Source organism: Fusarium oxysporum, chromosome II, assembly GCF_013085055.1.
Source record: "Fusarium oxysporum Fo47 chromosome II, complete sequence".
Lineage (NCBI taxonomy): Eukaryota > Fungi > Ascomycota > Sordariomycetes > Hypocreales > Nectriaceae > Fusarium > Fusarium oxysporum.
The window spans coordinates 4,127,151-4,144,978 of NC_072841.1; the positions used below are offsets into that span (position 1 = coordinate 4,127,151).

General features: G+C 47.8%; 8 protein-coding genes and 1 non-coding gene across 9 annotated transcripts; 6 read left to right on the top strand and 3 right to left on the bottom strand.

The window, feature by feature from the left end:
* Positions 1–311: 311 nt before the first annotated feature.
* FOBCDRAFT_215854 (uncharacterized protein) lies at positions 312–2,531 on the top strand (the record flags this gene model as incomplete). Its single annotated transcript, XM_031174386.3, has 4 exons — positions 312–1,078; positions 1,131–2,048; positions 2,102–2,159; positions 2,215–2,531. The coding sequence occupies exons 1-4, from the start codon at positions 389–391 to the stop codon at positions 2,529–2,531; spliced, it is 1,983 nt and encodes a 660-aa protein (XP_031051171.2). The 5' UTR covers positions 312–388.
* Positions 2,532–3,017: 486 nt separating this feature from the next.
* On the top strand, positions 3,018–3,991 carry FOBCDRAFT_257517 (uncharacterized protein). The gene is made up of 2 exons (XM_031174389.3): positions 3,018–3,590; positions 3,648–3,991. Exons 1-2 carry the CDS (start codon positions 3,401–3,403, stop codon positions 3,836–3,838), a joined length of 381 nt encoding a protein of 126 aa, XP_031051174.1. The 5' UTR covers positions 3,018–3,400; the 3' UTR covers positions 3,839–3,991.
* Positions 3,992–5,757, bottom strand: FOBCDRAFT_215857 (GPR1/FUN34/yaaH family-domain-containing protein). The gene is made up of 3 exons (XM_031174387.3): positions 5,284–5,757; positions 4,899–5,172; positions 3,992–4,843 (listed from the first exon to the last, which is right to left on the bottom strand). The coding sequence occupies exons 1-3, from the start codon at positions 5,297–5,299 to the stop codon at positions 4,282–4,284; spliced, it is 852 nt and encodes a 283-aa protein (XP_031051172.2). The 5' UTR covers positions 5,300–5,757; the 3' UTR covers positions 3,992–4,281.
* A 1,225-nt stretch (positions 5,758–6,982) lies between these two features.
* On the top strand, positions 6,983–8,365 carry FOBCDRAFT_215859 (uncharacterized protein). Its single transcript, XM_031174391.3, has one exon. The coding sequence runs from the start codon at positions 7,143–7,145 to the stop codon at positions 8,082–8,084; it is 942 nt and encodes a 313-aa protein (XP_031051176.3). The 5' UTR covers positions 6,983–7,142; the 3' UTR covers positions 8,085–8,365.
* A 183-nt stretch (positions 8,366–8,548) lies between these two features.
* FOBCDRAFT_257520 (uncharacterized protein) lies at positions 8,549–9,563 on the bottom strand (the record flags this gene model as incomplete). The annotated part of the gene is made up of 2 exons (XM_059611204.1): positions 8,549–9,331; positions 9,377–9,563. 2 exons carry the CDS (start codon positions 9,561–9,563, stop codon positions 8,667–8,669), a joined length of 852 nt encoding a protein of 283 aa, XP_059464218.1. The 3' UTR covers positions 8,549–8,666.
* On the bottom strand, positions 9,537–12,069 carry FOBCDRAFT_215861 (GatB/GatE catalytic domain-containing protein). Its single transcript, XM_031174393.3, has one exon. It carries the CDS (start codon positions 11,779–11,781, stop codon positions 9,928–9,930), a length of 1,854 nt encoding a protein of 617 aa, XP_031051178.2. The 5' UTR covers positions 11,782–12,069; the 3' UTR covers positions 9,537–9,927.
* A 1,003-nt stretch (positions 12,070–13,072) lies between these two features.
* Positions 13,073–14,245, top strand: FOBCDRAFT_269775 (uncharacterized protein; the record flags this gene model as incomplete). The annotated part of the gene is made up of 1 exon (XM_054703450.1): positions 13,073–14,245. One exon carries the CDS (start codon positions 13,073–13,075, stop codon positions 14,243–14,245), a length of 1,173 nt encoding a protein of 390 aa, XP_054559425.1.
* A 618-nt stretch (positions 14,246–14,863) lies between these two features.
* FOBCDRAFT_t48 lies at positions 14,864–14,953 on the top strand. Its single transcript has one exon. It is a non-coding gene; the product is annotated as a tRNA-Ala (tRNA).
* Positions 14,954–16,733: 1,780 nt separating this feature from the next.
* On the top strand, positions 16,734–17,632 carry FOBCDRAFT_197404 (uncharacterized protein; the record flags this gene model as incomplete). Its single annotated transcript, XM_059608868.1, has 3 exons — positions 16,734–16,821; positions 16,881–16,937; positions 16,986–17,632. The coding sequence occupies 3 exons, from the start codon at positions 16,734–16,736 to the stop codon at positions 17,630–17,632; spliced, it is 792 nt and encodes a 263-aa protein (XP_059464219.1).
* Between the last annotated feature and the right edge of the window lie 196 nt (positions 17,633–17,828).

The window sequence follows — 17,828 nt, forward strand, 5'->3', positions numbered from 1 at the left end:
CAATAAGACGATCCAAAGAAGCTGTTATGTCTAGTCAGCTTATAATTACTAGACTTCTTTTCAATATTTTGATGGGAATTGCTCAATATCATCTCTGTTCTAACTAATCTTGAGAGCCAAGAAAACAAAGCCCATCTCAGCCACCAAACAAACTTCTCTAAACTTCCATTCTGGGGAAACGTGCCAAGACAACGGCATAGACTAATCACAGTAGCGAGCCCAGATCCCAGTCCGCGACGAACTGGACCCATTGGATGGGATCTTCAGTCTCCTCCAACTTCTGTTGATCTTCTCTTTCTTCCTTTCTTATTCTTTGGCACATCGAGTGATATAGCCACAAGACTAGACAAAGACGATGGATAGACGTTGTTAATTGAGTCCGTGGAGGATGCACTACGTCTCACCAAGAGACATCTCCGCGATGGTATCAGCATCCGTTCTGCAATCGTTATTGACTTCCACAACTCTCGCCTCGTCTGTGCCATCATCTACAGCCTCGAGTACACCTCTCACTATTCTCATTCGCGATTCCATCGAAGGAACATCGGATTTCTTCCCGTTTCTTGACATCGCCGGTCTCGGCTCTGGCTCTGATGATGTTGACTCGGGACTCACTTTCAAAGAGCTTTTCGCCACAAGTCTCGATGGGAACCAGGAAATAACTCTGTTCAGTTCTGGGTGCCAGGTCGATGGTAGAACTGACTGCACACGCGCCTGCAACAATTCCAGTCTCTTCTTCAGCTCGTTGGAGACGTTCTACAATTGCGCTGCCTTGGCTGCGGCGGCGCATTGGACTCAGGATGCGAAATCTTACTATGTCAGCCAAGAGACTGAGCGCAATGCTAGCGCAATCATGGGATCTGGAACTTTGTCCGAGTTTGACGGTCGACCTGTTCTCAGATCTCTCATCGCTTGCGCTCAAGATTCTTGTGATAACGATGGTCTGAGCAAACCTTGCAACCGGACAATTGACCGCCTCTCCTATGATACCTCCACCCCTGAGGAGATATTCGAGGCCCTGGACGAGTTTTGTCCAGAGTTACCGGCCGAGGTCAACCCAGATATCTTTGGACCAGGAGTAGGTCCGATTGGCATTTGTTGAGTCCTCTAGACACTGACATGGGCTTCAGGTTCTCATCTCGTATGTTCTTCAAGTATGCTTCGCTGCATCCCTTTATCTGCTACTCAAAGGCTTCACTCTCTGGGTCACTATTACACAAGATACCAGTCGTCGCAAATCAGAACCTAAGCCCTACCGCCTGAAGCGCAGTCTGACTCGAATTGAGAGTATGATCTGGCGTGACTCTGGTGGCCTGTCGCGCACGAGCATTGCGATTGCAACCACCTTAGTCGAATTTCAAGAGGCTCAGTGCTGGTTTGTCTTTGCTGTTCAAATTGCATCGATTCTTGCCATTGTTGTCAACTCTCAAGAGGGTACATTTTGGGGCGAGATCGTTGTCAACGCTGCCATTGCATTTCATGTAAGCCAGAATGGCATTTTACCAATGTTTCTCGTCCAAGTGTGTCTGCATCATGAGGGCATTCGTAACTGGCACACATTCTTGGGCTTCTTCATGGAGTATCTTCTCGCCATTGTCGCAACCTCGCAAAAGATCTATTTTAAAGACGCGTTTGCTTTGTTCAAGAGCCAGAATCAGATAGAAGCGTGCGGCTTCAACCCAAGTCCGCGAACATATTGCGCCGCAACTCAAGGTATCGATGGACAGTCCTTCAGCTTCTTTCCGCATCCCTTGTTGTACAAAATGACGTTTCTTATTCTCGACACCATTGCCATCATTGCCTTGGTAGCTGATCAGCTGGCGTGGACACTTCGCAAGCATCATCTCACCAAACATGTTCAGATTGGATCTTACCGTCTTGGTCGATGGCCGCGCTGGGGGAAGCAGAAAAGAGGTCTTTTTATCAAGATATGGTTCTGGCGCATCCTCGAAGTCGCATATCTCGTCATCAACATCTTGTACATGATTTCTCTAACGAAAGTCATCAATGCCGAGAGTTTTGCTGCCAACAGGTGGTCGTACGGCCAGGTAAGTTTCCATCGCTCCCCTGATCAGTTCATTTATCTCATGGTACTCGATAGATCATCGCCGTTACCGTCTGGGGACCTGTTATTGTCAAGCTGTTCGATCTCCTGCTTTGTAAGTATACGCAAGAAATGTGTTGGAGTTGCTATTTTGCTGACTCCATATGCAGCTGGACCTCCTAAGAACGGTATGAGGCTCAACTCGGGTCCACCTAGGCTACGTATCGACAACGTTATAAACGGTCGAGTGGGGACATCTGCAGTTGAAGTCATTGAGGATGACAATGAAACCGACGAGAAATGCGACGAACCGGCGCCAAGAGCCAGAGATGAGGGTTTTATGATTCGGCAAGCTGCTACTATGCAGTTGGGAGATTCGAATCACGATGGTCGGGATATTGAGGGCGAAGCAATAGAGACAGGGCCTAAAGCGGCATCGCCAGAAGGTATCAGTGCCGAGAGAGATGTAAAAGGCACAACGAAATGATGATTTATGAAGTTTTGTTCTTTTTTTTTTTTTTTTTTTTTTTTTTTTTTTGTCATGATAACGACGGCTGATGATATTTGAAAAATCTGTTATGAGTTAATGTACTAGATTTGAATCCGATTTAGATATGAAAGCAAATAAGCTTCAAGCGATATGAAGCCAAATCTATTAACCAATGAATACGGTCAGGGACAACTGTGAGGCATGGAAAGATGACAGAAAGTTGAGCCTTCGGTTCTAAAAGCGATAAAGTACTCAGACAAGCTTAGGATAATTTATGATGTGTTTTGTAGCTCTTTGAATGGGTGGTTTCGCTTGCTGCTTCAAGGTCACGAGTATTTTGACACTTCGAGGTGAGTTATATTAGCTGAGTTTAAAAGTTGTTACATTGATCTTATTAACAAACTTGCCGTAGATCTAATGGTACCTTCCACGGCACTAGCATCAGCCTTTTTTATGTAAACGCACGTTCCCCTCAAGAGCTCCCAAACCTTCTTCAGCGATCGGCCGCGGGATCTTTCGATGATGAGATTGAACACAAAACGTAAAAAGAGGACAAGCTCGTTCTGAGCTCAGCGCTTTCTCCCCGTTTATTTCAAGCCTCACTGCGTCATCATTACCTCTCCTTTTCTCACGTGCTTGTTTGGTCGCGCCGCAACAGGGAGTTCTTTCCCCGCGAGTGACATCATACAGCTATGACAAGCTCCCGTCGTCATAACATAAGTTACAAGAGCTTCCCTTGTCTCTCTTTCTGCTTTTGAAAAGCTCTCTCTATTCTTTTCAATTTCATCAATTGACTTTTTCTTTACCTCGCAACATAAAAGATCCTAACCAAACTCTACCACAACAAAACACCAGCAACCACAATCATGTCTTTCCTCACAGAGAACGTCATCCGCCGTGTAGCCCTCGCACCTCGCGTCATCGCCTTCCAGGCTCCTCGAACATTCACCACGAGCTTTGCTTTGCAGCGAACTGCCACAGATGCTGTCAAGGACACTGCCAAGAAGGTTGATCGTGTTGTGAGCGACAAGATTGTCGACGGCATTGAGGCTGGCGGTTAGTTTTCAATTATCAACTGGCTCAAGATGTTCAATTGCTAACAAGGATGTTCAGAAAACGTTGCCGCGAAGGCCAAGGATGTTGCCCAGGATGTGACTGGTGGCAGCGCCACCGGAAAGGCCCAAGAGCTCCGAGGAGAAGCTGCTGGCAAGGCTCAGGAGCTCAAGGGTGAAGCCAAGGGCGCTGCTGAGCAGGCCAAGGGCAAGGTGAAGGGTGCGGCCGAAGAGGTCAAGGGCAAGCTGTAAGAAAAGCTTAAACTTGTCATGATTGAAATGGGATATAATGAAGTTCAGACCCCACGATGGTCTGTTGTACGATTATAAGGCATGCATCATACGACTGGGGGAGCCAATTTCATGCATTAAGAAATCAATTAACACATTCATCTTCTGCTAAACTCATCACAACTATGACCAAGTCAGGTTGGCTTTTTACTATGTGACCATACCACAACTGAAAACAAAGACCTGTAGTCTGTATGTGACGCTTGTCTCAGGCAAGTGAAACCTGACGTCATCAATTTTAGAATGTTGTCTTTTCTGATATCATGTCTTATTCGTCTCCATATTATCCTCATATTGTTCGGGTATTAAACATACTTATTCATTCTTATTCCACGATGCATTATGAAACAACGTTGCAGCCTACCGACATTTGCTTTCCACCCTAACATTAGAAGCACATGTGCTTAAGCAATGTTTGTCTTCTTGGGCTGGACATCGATTTCGCCAAGAGGGAAGCGAACCCATGTCGTATCCTCAGTCATAATACCAGCCGCACCTGCATAGAAAGCTGCGAAGGCACAGATGCATGAGAATGCGCCTCCAGTCTTGTTGATTCGAATAGCAGCAGTAGGGTGAGTGGTCTGCAGAAACTGAGCCAAGCTGAGGAAGAGGAAAGCGAGGAACAAGAAACCGAGAACAATGAGAATGGCAATGTTCGTCTTGAGAGCGGCCACAAAGAATATAAGAGTGAGGAAGCACCACAGAATCAGGAAGATGCCCAATGCAAAGCTGTAAGCGCGGTCATCGCCCTTGTATGCGTCCTTGATACCCAGATCAGGAACGAAGAACATGGCAAAAGCAAGCCAGAAGGCACCGTAGGAACAATGGACGGTAGTACCAAAGGTATTACCGACGCGGAACTCCATAAGGCCGGCAAAAAGTTGAGCAATGCCACCGAAGAAGACAGCCAGACCAAAGATGGCTTGGTCAGGACCGACGCCGCCGAAGGGGTTTGATCCAGGGAGACTGTAACACAGGATTAGCATGTAAAACTATGACCAGGTATAGGGGGATGATTTACCCAGCACCGCACTGGTAGAGGCCGAGGACAAAGGTAGTCAAAGCGAAACTGATCAAACCCAAAGGACCAGGATTGGCAACCTTGAAGAACGAAGGGTTGTACACCTGCGACACCATGGACTGGTGGGGCTTCTGAACGTTCCTATTTCGTTCTTCATAGTAATGATTGGGATGATTGCAATGATAGTGGCCTTCCTCCTTATCGGTGTACTGCGTAGGGGTAGTTGCCCCATGGGAGGGAGGAGTGCCCGAAGACATCTCGTCTGAGTATTGCACTAAGATTTATGAGAAATAAGTAGTGATAAGCTGGTCACTTAACACGAGAGAAACAAGCTTATATAGAGAGATTCGGGGTAGAGTTCTGGAGAAAGATCTGGTCAACGCACATAGGGTCCCGGACATAACTTTATATCCCCATTGTTCGTACTTGGGTACGAGATCTACCCCAAACTCAACTTTGAGATGACGAACGAACGGACATTCGACTCCATCGGTCTCTTGGAGTGTGGGAACGGCAAGTTCCAAAAGGTCACATTGGTAGGATCAGCAACAGGCCGAGAACTGATAGTCAAGCTCATTGGAACGTGTCCCATCTTCCGAGCTCAACGACCCACGACACTAACAGTCCTTGAGCAAGAACATCACCAAAGGGCCGAGGATCAAGGATGGGCGTGGAGAATAGGTCCAGTTACCAATGTGGAGGTCCCCAACATGGTGTGACGGAACCTTTGCAGGGCCTATTAACCCGGGAAACGCTGGATATGTCGGCACGCGGATATACCATGCTGGAGACTGTGCTTGGGGGTGGTTTAGACGAAGCGGAGCCAGTGTCCAGGGTATAATCCAGTCGTCATAAGGTTGGTGATGAGAATTGTGTGGCAATGGTTGGCTAGGTTCGAGTCAAGTATCCGTACCCGCGGAGATTTCAAATCATATCATGTAAATCACTGAGCATTGGGCCGTTTATTTTGGCTAGGGTCTTTCATCTGGAGTGAAAAATCGATACTTCAAGAACCCTCGTCTGCGAAGCTTGGAAGTGTCCAAGACCAACGTTGAGGCTCAAGCCAAGCCGGGAGGATCAATCCTGGCTCAGCTAGTACCGAGCCTCAACACAAACCAGCAGGGGAGCTGCACGTCGGAGTTATTCCCACGAGAAAACACCCTAGAGGCATTAGTAAAGCAGAGAAAAGCCTGCGGTGGAGATGACGACTGAACTGTGTCGTTGATAAGTGGAGTGATTGTCATGGTTGCCGGAAGAATTCCGCTGATGAACTCCACCAACTTCAGCTCACAACGTGGTAAAAGCGATGCTATCAAGAGTCATGTTCATACTGCTGTTGGTTTCATTGGCTCACGGACACAGGAACTGCCGTCCCCAGGTACCGTATGTCTGGTTGACCTCTTGACGGGTCTTCCCCATATGTGACGAACATTATCTTGCCATTTACCCCAAATCGCGGAGTCGGGCTTTGACTCAAATGAGGAGAAGCATAAACGGAATTAGCTGACACGAGAGATACGTGAATCTTGTCCAGATCGAGGCTCCCGACTTAGCGTAGCGCCTCTGATGACATGGTGTGTATGATGACTTATTATTCCCGCGCTTATATCCTTTAAAAGTTGATAATATCCTCGGCAGCGCTCAAATGGAAGCTCGGTTACATTCAAATAATTGCCGAATGATTCAGGGTGATCAGTCTTTCATCTCGATGAGAGATAGTATTTCAATACTTCAAGAGCCGGATACGTCGGCAGTGTTGGTTGCTGGATGAATTGCTTTACTTCGAATTGATCGTCGGTTGGAGTTACTTTTGACTGATTTTACCCGGGAGCGATTGGAAGGAAATACAGTGGTAACCCGAACGGATAATGTGAACGAATCTGTCGTCGAATGCAAGGGTATCTCGGGACGTCGGCAGATCGAAGCAGGGATGCTTTGGAGACAGCCTTCACCGTGGTGAACATCTCGGTGAACAAACATCTGGTCTCGTGACCATGCCGGCTGTGGCTTCAATCGCCGTTGTCGGGTGGCCCGGGCATTAGATAATCCCTGCCACCTCAGTCGGCGATTGTGGGGAACGGAATCTGCGGGTTTGGATGATGCGCATGCTCATTCGCTACTCGTGATACGCCACTTAAACCTCCATCTTTGTAGCTATCGTTTCCTGCTCTAACATGCTCAATCCGCGATATCCAAAACCTCACAGCTCGTGGTGCTGAACATGATTTCAATGTCTCTGGGCTTATGTCACTCAACAAACTCGTCATGCCGCTGAACAAATCTGCTATTTTTCTCGGTCCCTGCAATGCCTTTCCCGCTGTGTCGAGTATAACGCCTATCCGGTCTATAACGTCATCTAGAGGGGTACGATTTAGCTACGCACCAGCAACGACTTTCTCAATAGACGGATATAGGCGATATGCTACAGTGAATAGCGACCAAAGAGGTAGCTTCAGCCATAATGAAGTACCTGAATGGCCCAAAACTTCTTATCCTTCTCCCTACGAGATCTTCGCTATGAAGAGTGACGCCCCGTATACCAAGCATCGATTCTATCAGCTTGTCAAAGTCTACCACCCCGACCGACACAGCCATGCTCCCGATATCGATAACATACCACACAAGGTCCGCTTAGAACGGTATCGCCTTATTGTTGCTGCCAACGACCTCCTTAGCGATCCCTCTAAACGTCAACTCTACGATGTCCATGGTGTAGGATGGACTGGTGGTCGGCCTCAGACACTCAACGAAACTGTCCGCAGCGCCGACCGTGCCTGGCGCCACAGAGCCGGATCTGCCGCACATAATGCTACATGGGAAGACTGGGAACGATGGTACGATGCCCGTGATGGCAGAGTCAAGGATCCTTTATACATGTCCAATGGCCTTTTTGCCACTCTCGTCGTTGTTATGTGCATGATAGGCGCTTTTGCTCAGATGAGTAGAGCAGATCAATATGGCGCCGATCTCGTGGAAATGAAGAACCAGTCCAACCTCGCCATTGGGCAGCAGGTTGCCCGTCGTAATACAATTGCGGCGGGTAGGTCCAAGGATGAAAGAGTTGATATGTTTTTAAAGGACAGAGAGAACTTGAATTATGCTTTCCAGCCTGGAAAGTATGATAACGAAGTGCTGCAGGCAGCTCATGGCCATGGTCCTAGTCATGAACATAATGGAAAAGTATGAAAGGAGCAGGAGTGGGCCTAGAGGATGAGGCAACATGGGGTTGGTGAGAACATACCTTGCTTTGCTGCGGTCCTTTTCTTTCGTTCTGTTTTGGAGCATTGTCGTGTGTCAGCACGCAGGGAGTCTGGAGTCTTTCGATATTGGTCACTAGCTTACAAATGATTGACTGTTGCAGAAATCTTTGCCGTGTGAATGAGGCCTTGCCAAATAAATAACGTTGGTGATTCAAAATTAACATCTATCTTGCTACTCTTGATTACCACATAATACCGACTACCTTATACCGTTCCCTTCGCCTTGGGTATACCAAATGTGGAATATTGAAACATGATTCAAAGTTGAGACATCTTTGATTAATCTCAAGCATAAATTAAATTGCGTTGGCCTTCCCCTGTCCTATCTATAGCGCAACTAAATAGCTAAACAACTTCAAAATGGTCCCTTTCGGACCCATCTCCTATCCGTCAGCGACAAAGCCGTAGCACAAAATCTCGTCGTCTCACTCTCATTCAGAAACACCGAAATTAAGCCAGTCCCTATTAAGCAGAAGGTCTCTCCAAGAGCCAAGGCACAAAGTCCTTATTAGAACGCTCTACTCTGACTTTCTCCCCGCTCCCGATTCTGATCAGTCCTGTTTGACATTGTGCTGAATCTCGAAACCAAAGACACAGGGCTTACAACACGTCGATCAGCCTGGGAAGAACCAGCTTGAGTCAGAGGTGAGATAGGTGACATATCATCGTCGGGACTTGGGGGAGACTCTGAGCCTTCTGAGCCATGCACCTCAGTCATACGGCCTCTGCTGACGGTATATGCCCGTGGCTTCTGCCACGCTCGAGTAAAGCTTCTTACCTCCGCCACTGCGGGCTGAGGCGTAGGTGATCGGACACGGTCGCCATAACTGACCCAGGAATCCTCTAAGCTCGAAATCCGGTCGTTACCAGATTCTGTTAGAGGGGGAGGCGTTGGTAATGGGGAACTAGGTGGTGAAGGACTGTAGATCGGGGTCTGCAGAGGAGTAACTTGGGTCACTCTTGAGCGTCTTCGTGACTTTCGAACCAAGAGCCATGTTGCCAGGGCTGCAATGGCCAAGCCAAAGAGAACACCGATTACTATAGCAGCTATAGCTCCATCTGATAGACCACCAGAGTGGTGTAATGTTGAAGCCAGAGAACCAGAGCTCTGGCTGCCGGTAGGAGTCGCAGTAGAATATGTAGTATAGTTGTTTGTAGTAGTGACAGGTGTCGCTGTAATAATTGTTAAAGAAGCTGTTGGTATAGTATTAGATATACCATCTGGATCACTCGAATATGGATTCATCGTCTCCCACACTGTCTCTGTCATGACACCGCTCTCGCTGTCTCGGTCGCCGTGGACAACTGTTTTAAATGTCGAACCATGGCTGGATTGCCAAGTTCGTGAGACATCTCTGTCCTCATGAGCAGGAACTGTAACGTCTGCTGGAATCATAGTAGCCATGAGTTTGTTAGTTTTGAGGAACAAGCTTGTCGTAGATGCACCAGAGTTTGTCATAACCAAACTTGATTTTGAGAATACGTTAGAAGAAGAGAAAGAGAGATTTATTCTAGGTACTGTGCCATGCCTTGTATCGACTGATCCGTGTTTGCTACCTTGTGCTTCAGCGCGCAAGAGAACCACTGGTGACACCAGTGATGCCCGGCCAAAGCCTCATTGTTGGACTGGTAAACTATCTTTAGTCGTGGGCTAAAAGCCATCGTCAATCAACAATGCGGTGGCACGAAGTTCTTAGGTGAACACTTCAGGTGACGGGAGAAGAATTGTGTTATTGATCATTGTTACATTTCCTCTGGCTTTGGGTGAATCACGGGTTTCGAAGACCCTCAACCTTTGCCCTCATGACACGTTCAGCATTTGCAGGAACGATGCGCTCAGTAGGCCCGAGTCGCATCATCTTTCCCACGAGGAACATGAGCTTGCCCTGAGGAAATGTCTCAGAGCTAGCGAACTCCTGTAAGATCTTGTGCTCTCCTTCCATGGCCTCATCAGCCAACTGCTCATATTCCTCTTCGGGAATCTCTTTGAACCACAAATCGTTCTCTGCAATTGCTTGGGTGACTCCGCCTTCGATTTCCTTTAAATAGATGGCAAAGAGAAGTTCCTTGGCAACTTTGCCCGTGATTTGTTTGCGTATCAGATGGTAAAGAAGCTGTGACAGGTCTGAGTCAGGAACTTGCTCGCAATCGCCTTCTGGTGTGAACGTCAGATCTCGGGCTGCAAGTGGGCCAGCCTTGTAGGTAGTCAGGCGGCCAAGTTCGTGGATGATCCAGTTACCCACCAGAGCAGAATAGCTCTTGAACTCGGGCATTTCGGCCTCACTGAGATCTTCCGAAAGCTTGTCCTGGATGGAGCGAAGGACCTTATAGTAGTATTGAACACGTGAACCATTCTCCAGGTTAATCAGAGACAACGCATCCTTGGCCGTAAGGCCAAATCGGGCAATCAGAGTGTCCAGCTCCGAATCAGGAGTGACAGCCAGTGACTGACGCAAGTGGCCTACCAGGTCGTTTCCAATGACAAGAGGCGCGATATCAGGGTCTGGCATATATCGATAGTCAACTTCGCCCTCTTTTCCACGTAGTCGCCGTGTTTCAGTAGACCCAATAGACCAACCGCGGGTTTCACTGGGAATAGAGCGTCCGGCTTCTAACTCGCGAATTTGACGGTCACGTTCTGCAATGATTGCGTCTTCAACCGCTTTGATGGTACTCAGGTTCTTGATCTCGGTTCTTGTGCCGAGAGATGGGTTAGATCCATCGGTTCTTCGAACAGAAACGTTGACATCAGCTCGCAGACCTCCTGTTTCCATACCCGAGACGCAGGCATCGACGGTATTCAACAACATCTGAATCTTGCGCACAAGAACAGCAGCAGTGCGAGGATGATGAAGTTCAGGCTCGGTAATAATCTCAATAAGAGGAACGCCCACACGGTTGAAGTCGAGCCATTGAACCTTGCCAGCCTGAGCGAGCGTCTTGGCGGTATCCTGCTCAAGCTGAACCTGCTTGATTCCGATCGTCACCCTTTCGCCATCTTGAGGAGAAATTCCATCTCGAGCCAGAAGAGTGATATACCCATTTTTGGCGAAGGGTTCATAGTACTGAGTGATTTGGTATCCAGAGGGCTGATCCCACCAGAAATAGTGTTTTCGGTCAAATCGGCTGACCTCTTGGACTTCGCAGTTCAAGGCCAAGGCTGCACGCAAAGCGGGAATTAAAGTTTCCTTCTGGAACAAGGGCTGGCTTCCTGGCATGGCAACATCGAAAAGCGCAACATGGCTGTTTGGTTCATCGTTGAAAGACGTAACAGCTGGCGAGAATAACTTGCGGGCGGTGTTCAATTGAGCGTGAATCTCGATACCAACGGTCAATTCCCAGCCATCGACAGTTTGAGAATCACCCTTTGGCTTCTTTTTGCCTTGCTTCTTGGCCTTCTTGGCTTCGTCCTTGAGCTGCTTCCGTAAAGGCACTGGTTGGTCGGGAGGTGGTGTGACAACTTCAGGAGCAGCATGCAACCGCCTTGTCGTATTGGCGATGGTTATGGCCGCTGATGGCAGTGATGTGTGTCTGGATACATGGCGCGCACTGATACATCCTTGACGAGGTATCTGTCCTTTCAACAGATACCTGCTGAGGATAGATGTTGATATTCGTGACATGGTGATAAGAAGTGCAAGGTTCTGGCAATATACCTGCAGGGTCAAGCTTTTTCACACTCACTCGAGTTCGTGTGGTCTGATATACTGCGATATCAATCAAGACCCCAGGCTTTCGAATTTGCTTGGTGTGGTGGTGTTTTGGTTGGAGGGACGTAACGAAGGGTTACGGCGGAATACACTATGACTTGGCAGTTCAAATAAGGCTGATCATATGCATACAATCAAAACGGCCTCAAAATCATAGTTACCCCAACTCAATTAGTCTTTTGAGGGGGATCTTGAAGCAATCATTGGATGTTCTTTTTAAAGCTCAGGTGGAGCTATCAACTCTTACTAAGGCTCGTAGCGAATATCCATACAGCACGGGCTAAAGATTAATGATCCAATCACGTGCCCAGAAGACCAGGATCTCAATTGCCTGTGTCTGTCTGTAGTTTGTGTATCTCTTGATATTTACGTTTGATCCATAGATTGTCTAAGTATCTATTTCTAATTTCAGAAAAATGGGTTTGAAGAACCTCCCACCTCTTATATTTAGGTGAATTTGGTTCGGTTCCATATCAGCCGAAAGAGTGTCCTTCTTTTGCTCTCTTCGGCTGCCATTGCATTGGATGGTTGGATGACTGCTCTCAACACCACTTCACATGCGACGGTCATTACTTCTGATACCACCCAACACTCGGACTCCCCACCATCTTTAATTCATACTCCAATGGCAAGCTTTAAGTGCTTAGCCGGCCTCCGCGGCTCAGCTGCTCACGCCGTCGCCGTTGGAAACAAGGCAGTCAGGCGAACGCATTGACTGTGAATAGAAGACATATCATCGCGTCGTCATCTTATGCCGATTTATTAGCTTCAAGAGGTCTTGAAGTTTATACTCTCATCAACTCTTCTGCATTCACTCTCGATACTCATCATTTTAAAGTCCCATTCAAAGTTATCGGGAACTTTCTTCGTCTTACCTTCTCCACGCTTTCATGTCAAATCTCACTAGACTATTGGGCTGACATACTTACGGTTGCTCACGGATTCTGGCGCCAGTTTCCGGGTGCTACAATCCTGTCAAACGCTGTGTTCAGCTTTATCACAGCCTCAACAGACGGTCACCACTGCTGAGATGCCTCCTATGCTTCAGTGAAAGCTTGAAACAACACCACATTTATCGCAGGGTGACACCTCAATATTACAATAATACATCTTTGATAAAACGAGCGCGGAGTTTATCTAACAAAACATCCACGCGAATTGATCAAGACATCAATTCACATAGGACCAATAGCGCCAACTCACAATGAGCGACAGGGCACAAACACGACCCCGGCCCTCGTGGTCTTCTTCGGAGGGCGCCATCCAAGAAGCAGTATCCCAGCAATCGAAGGTTGAAGACTATGAAGAAACAAACAGTCAATCGCCCAGTGAGGGTGCTACTCACTATCCAACACCGCCTAGTTCGTCATCCAAAATGGAGCACACCCGTTCAAACGTTCAACGAACTGTCAACGGGTCCGCCGTTACGCAGCTTACATCCACCGATGATACCCCCGTAACTAAGCCCACTAGCAGCAAGAGAAAGATGCTAAGGGAAGCTAGGAACATGAAGAACAAGGGAGCACATCGACCTGCCAGTATATCATCATCCGGGCCTGATCCGCACTTTGTCCCCCATGAGGCATTCGCATCGTCCCCGGAATCGAGCTATTTTAAGAATACTCCCAGCGGACGTCAAGCAGCGCCTTCGGCATATGCTCCAACAACTGTTGCCGTTGCCAACTATCCTCAATCTCCTGTTAGTCCTATGTCATACGCTGGTTGGGGACCAAACCATACTCCTGCTGGCTATCCGCCATCACAAGACCCCTTTTCACCTCAGCAATCGGGTTTTCCGCTAATCGAGCAACCTTATCATCCTGGATTTACATACGTGAACCAAAAGGCCAGCACATTGGAGCCTGCTTTTGTCGATCAAAATCCTTCATACGATACTTCTTACCCAGAAACCCAGGACGAAATGGCTGCGCCTAATGGCGAGCTTCCCATCGAAGCTCTGCACGGATACGCGTCTATTGCAGCCAGGATCTCCGGCCGAGCCGAACCACAACTGATACCCATATATCGAAGATTCGACTGGCTACTTCACCGCAACCTCTTGCGTTATCAAGACCAACTTGGGATGCTGGAGGAAGAACTACTACGCATGGATTCCATCACTACACGACTTGGGGGGCATATGCCTGTATCTGCTCGGGAAGAACGGAGGTTTGGCCGCCAGATCCATAAAGATAGGGTTGATCTTATGGAAAGAGTAGATATTATTCTTTCCAAGTACAGTAAGTGCATCAAAGACTCGGGCACGACTTCATCTAACTGGGTCAGAAACGGCGATGTCGACACTGGAAGACATGCAAAAACGACCGTCGCCAACGAACGACGAAATACAGGCTTACAGAACTTATCTGAACCATAGGCAGATTTTGATAGATGACGAAACTCAATTCCTTGGTGCGTCAGACCTTGTCGTTCTATCACATGGGACGGCAACAAATGTTCCCAGAGTCAATCAAGCACCACCTGCCGCTCCAATTGTTCCTCTCAGAACTCTCATAAACGGGTTTTCTATGAGTTTTCTCTGTTTAGGGGTATTGATGATGGTTCTTCCTGATCTCATAACCCGACTGGTCATGTTGGTCTGCTATGGTGTGCTGGTCACTACGATATTATCGACTACCGGACATCTCAGACGACTGAGACAACTGTTCGAAGGCTAAATGGGACTTTATTTTTTATTTCTAGCTCCAAGCTTCCAAGTGAAACCTTTCTCTTGAACGGCGGTTGGAAGAGTTTGATAAGAGTTGATGTCAATACCCAAATGCTTGGATTGCGGGTTTACTTTCCTCTTTGTACGATGATGGGCAAAATACGAGTTCGCAATATTATCTTTGAGGACATGAAAAACTAATTGCGATGAGAGTATCAGGATAAGAGAGATATCATGAACGTTGTGTACCAAGTTGAGTGCTACAGCTGTCCAAAAACTACTCGCAGCGAACATGAACACCAATTTGTCGTCATCTAGTATCCAATCGGGCGAATGGTTTAGTGGTATAATACTCCCTTAGCATAATTCATCCGAATAGTGTGGGAGTGGTCCAGGGTTCGATTCCCTGTTCGTCCATTGAAGGTGGTTAGAATCCATCATTATACCCCCTTTTTTTCCTTGTTTTTTTTTTGTTTTTTTTTTTATATATGATACATCAGAGCCTCTCTTTATATATATTTATATTGCCTCAATGCTTTATGTAATGGCGCAGTGGAACAATATGCCAACATTAAATGCATCTATATAACAAGATTGCTTCTAGACCCTTGCATAGCCAGGTGCAATGTTCATTTGGCAATAACCCCAATCGCAATTAATACTCTCGATGTCTTCACGTGCGAATGTTATAGGCAGATGCAAAGGACCCTAAGACATACCATCTTATTACGAGAACCCACACTCTCGCTTAGACAAACCTCAACCTGTCCTCCCCATGCCAACAGAGTTGCATATAGGTACTTTGCATGACTCTTCTCAGAGACGGCCTGTCCTTCATCGGGTACTCACTCTGAAGCACAGGCAAGTGACACGACGCAAGTGCACTGTCCAGACACGTGTTGGAGAGACAATAGCACAGCCTATGTGAGATCACGCTGAGACTCGTTGAAGCATCGTATTCATGTTGAGCGAGGAGACTTGCATGTTGTTCAGCAGATTTCGTGAGTCTAGGCTAAGGATAATATAGTAAAAGTTACTGGGAGGAGATGTGAATCGTAAATCTATCTCAGACAGGTATGGCTTATATTGTGTGTAGAAATGCGAGATGCCGCTGCGGTTGCAACGTAGGACAGGGCCCGCAGTATCGCGCATTCAAGCAGAGAATGCCTTTGAAATTTAGTGGCAAGAGTGATTAGACATGACCTGTAAAACACAATGCTGTTGACCGAGGCCGGCTGTTAAAACGGCGGTTCTTATATCAAGGATCAGTTCCGATGAGCGGTTACAGTGTGGAGCTGCTTCGAAGACTTGTATATGAATATGACTGCAAGAACATGAACCACCTGGTGTGTAGTAGCCACCTGAGAAGATATAGGGTTCCTAAGGAACCTACCGACATATACCAGCAACAGATCCAACAATACTCTACCCAGTACCCAAATAGAAAGCCCCTAAGAAATGGCATCAATAATATCAAACAGTCGTTCAATTCCAGCCCCGGCAACTATTGCTATTGTTAAGCCTTTTATTAAGTAACTCGTGACTCAACCTCCAGCTCAGGCAAACACCAAAAGTGTGATGGGATGCCTCAACACCACGTAGTGCAACAAAGAGTCGGTACCACCAAATAACGGCTGTTGCTTCAGCATTCTACCAGTATCCATAGTTACATACACTAATTACTGGATGTTCCCTATTCATCCCTACTGTTGTTGAACCGTTGCCCCTTGAAACCATAGCTCGCCAGCTGCTCATCACTGCGACGGTCTGTCACTGTCAAACGGACTGACACTTGCAGCCTACCTAACGCAGGGGCCTCTCCTATTGTTTACCTTTGCGTCGAGGTAGAAAAGGAATCATCTCGTCATTTGGGTTTTCCACTTCTCTCTTCTTTCTTCACACACACACTCTCTCATCTTCTCCTCACTGCATCGATCGTGCACCTCACCACTCTCTTGCATTATCCTTTGCACACAGTCACTTGCACTACAACATCTTCAAACATCAAACCTGTGAGTCTTCGTTTAACTTTCACATTTGAACTCTGTGTGCCTCTTGAAAGCCTTTTGTACTCGTGCTTCTTCAATTCCGCCGCGTCTCTCACTCACGCACCTGGCGCTCTTCTCCCCTCTCCACTACCACGCTCACAGAACACTTGCTAATCTCTTCGATAATTAACAGGCTCATCACCTTCACGATGGCTGTTCTCAAGCTCAAGGCTATCGCCATCATTCTGGCATTCTGTGCTGCCTCTGTCGTCGCAACTGGGGGCGAGACTGCTACTTGTCTGTGTTCGTAACCTCAGTAGCCTCGCGATATTATATTTGCACTAACACCTTTCTAGCTGATCATACCACCACCGAAACTGCTGTGACTGATGCTGGTTATTCAATCTCTGACGGTATGGATATCTATTACCTTTGCTATGGCGTATGCTGACCGACGATAGGCACTCTCGTCTCTACCATGAACATCTGCACTGTTACCCACGAGACCAAGTGCGATCATGTCGCCTCCGTGCCTTACAGCGTCGAGATGCACCCTTCCTCCGCCGCCGGCATGCCCTCCGCTCCCACCGGAGCTACTGCTCCTGCTGACAGCTCCGCTACCTCTGTCGGCGCCCAGGGTGTCTCCGATACCACCGAGGCCGGTCCTCCTGCTGAACAGACTGGAGCTCAGTCTACTGGTGCCCCTGTTGTCCCTGTCCCTCCCTCCTCCGGACCCAGCTACGTCCCTGGACCTGGTACTGCCTCCGGCGAGCAGGGTACCAACCCTAGCCCTACCGACTCCGCTAGTGTCGAGAACCCTTCTCCTTCTGCTGTCGTCAGTGCCACCGATGTGCCCGGCGTCCAGACCACCACCGCCGCCTACGGATCCTCCGTCACTGACACCGCTGTCGTTGTGACTGACTCCGAGACCGGGTACGAGACCGCTATCTCTAGCACTGCCACAGACACTTACCCTTCCTCTGCTGAGGAGACCGACGAGAGCACTCCTACTGGCACTCCTGGTGCCACTGCTAGTGCAGCAGCTAAGATGCTTGCTCCTGGTGCTGCATTCAGCATCGCTGGCATGCTCATCGCTGTCATCTTCTAAAACAAAACTTCTAGATCATGCTTCCACATGCATTCATCATGCTCACTCTATACTCGGATATATCTTTCACGCTAGAGAGAAACGGATAGTGTTGGATGGTTTGACATGGAAATATCAACGGTCGTTGGTTTAAGAGCCTGCAGCAAGTAGAATGATGGCACGTACAGGATTGTGATGGATTTTCTGGCTTGCCGGA

Coding starts and splice junctions, on each gene's coding strand:
- FOBCDRAFT_215861 (XM_031174393.3), bottom strand. CDS start 11,781: ATGTCACGAATATCAACATCTATCCTCAGCAGGTATCTGTTGAAAGGA.
- FOBCDRAFT_215859 (XM_031174391.3), top strand. CDS start 7,143: ATGTCACTCAACAAACTCGTCATGCCGCTGAACAAATCTGCTATTTTT.
- FOBCDRAFT_215857 (XM_031174387.3), bottom strand. Junction 4,844..4,898: donor CTCTACCAGTGCGGTGCTGG/GTAAATCATCCC, acceptor CCTGTGTTACAG/TCTCCCTGGATCAAACCCCT.
- FOBCDRAFT_257517 (XM_031174389.3), top strand. CDS start 3,401: ATGTCTTTCCTCACAGAGAACGTCATCCGCCGTGTAGCCCTCGCACCT. Junction 3,591..3,647: donor CGACGGCATTGAGGCTGGCG/GTTAGTTTTCAA, acceptor AAGGATGTTCAG/AAAACGTTGCCGCGAAGGCC.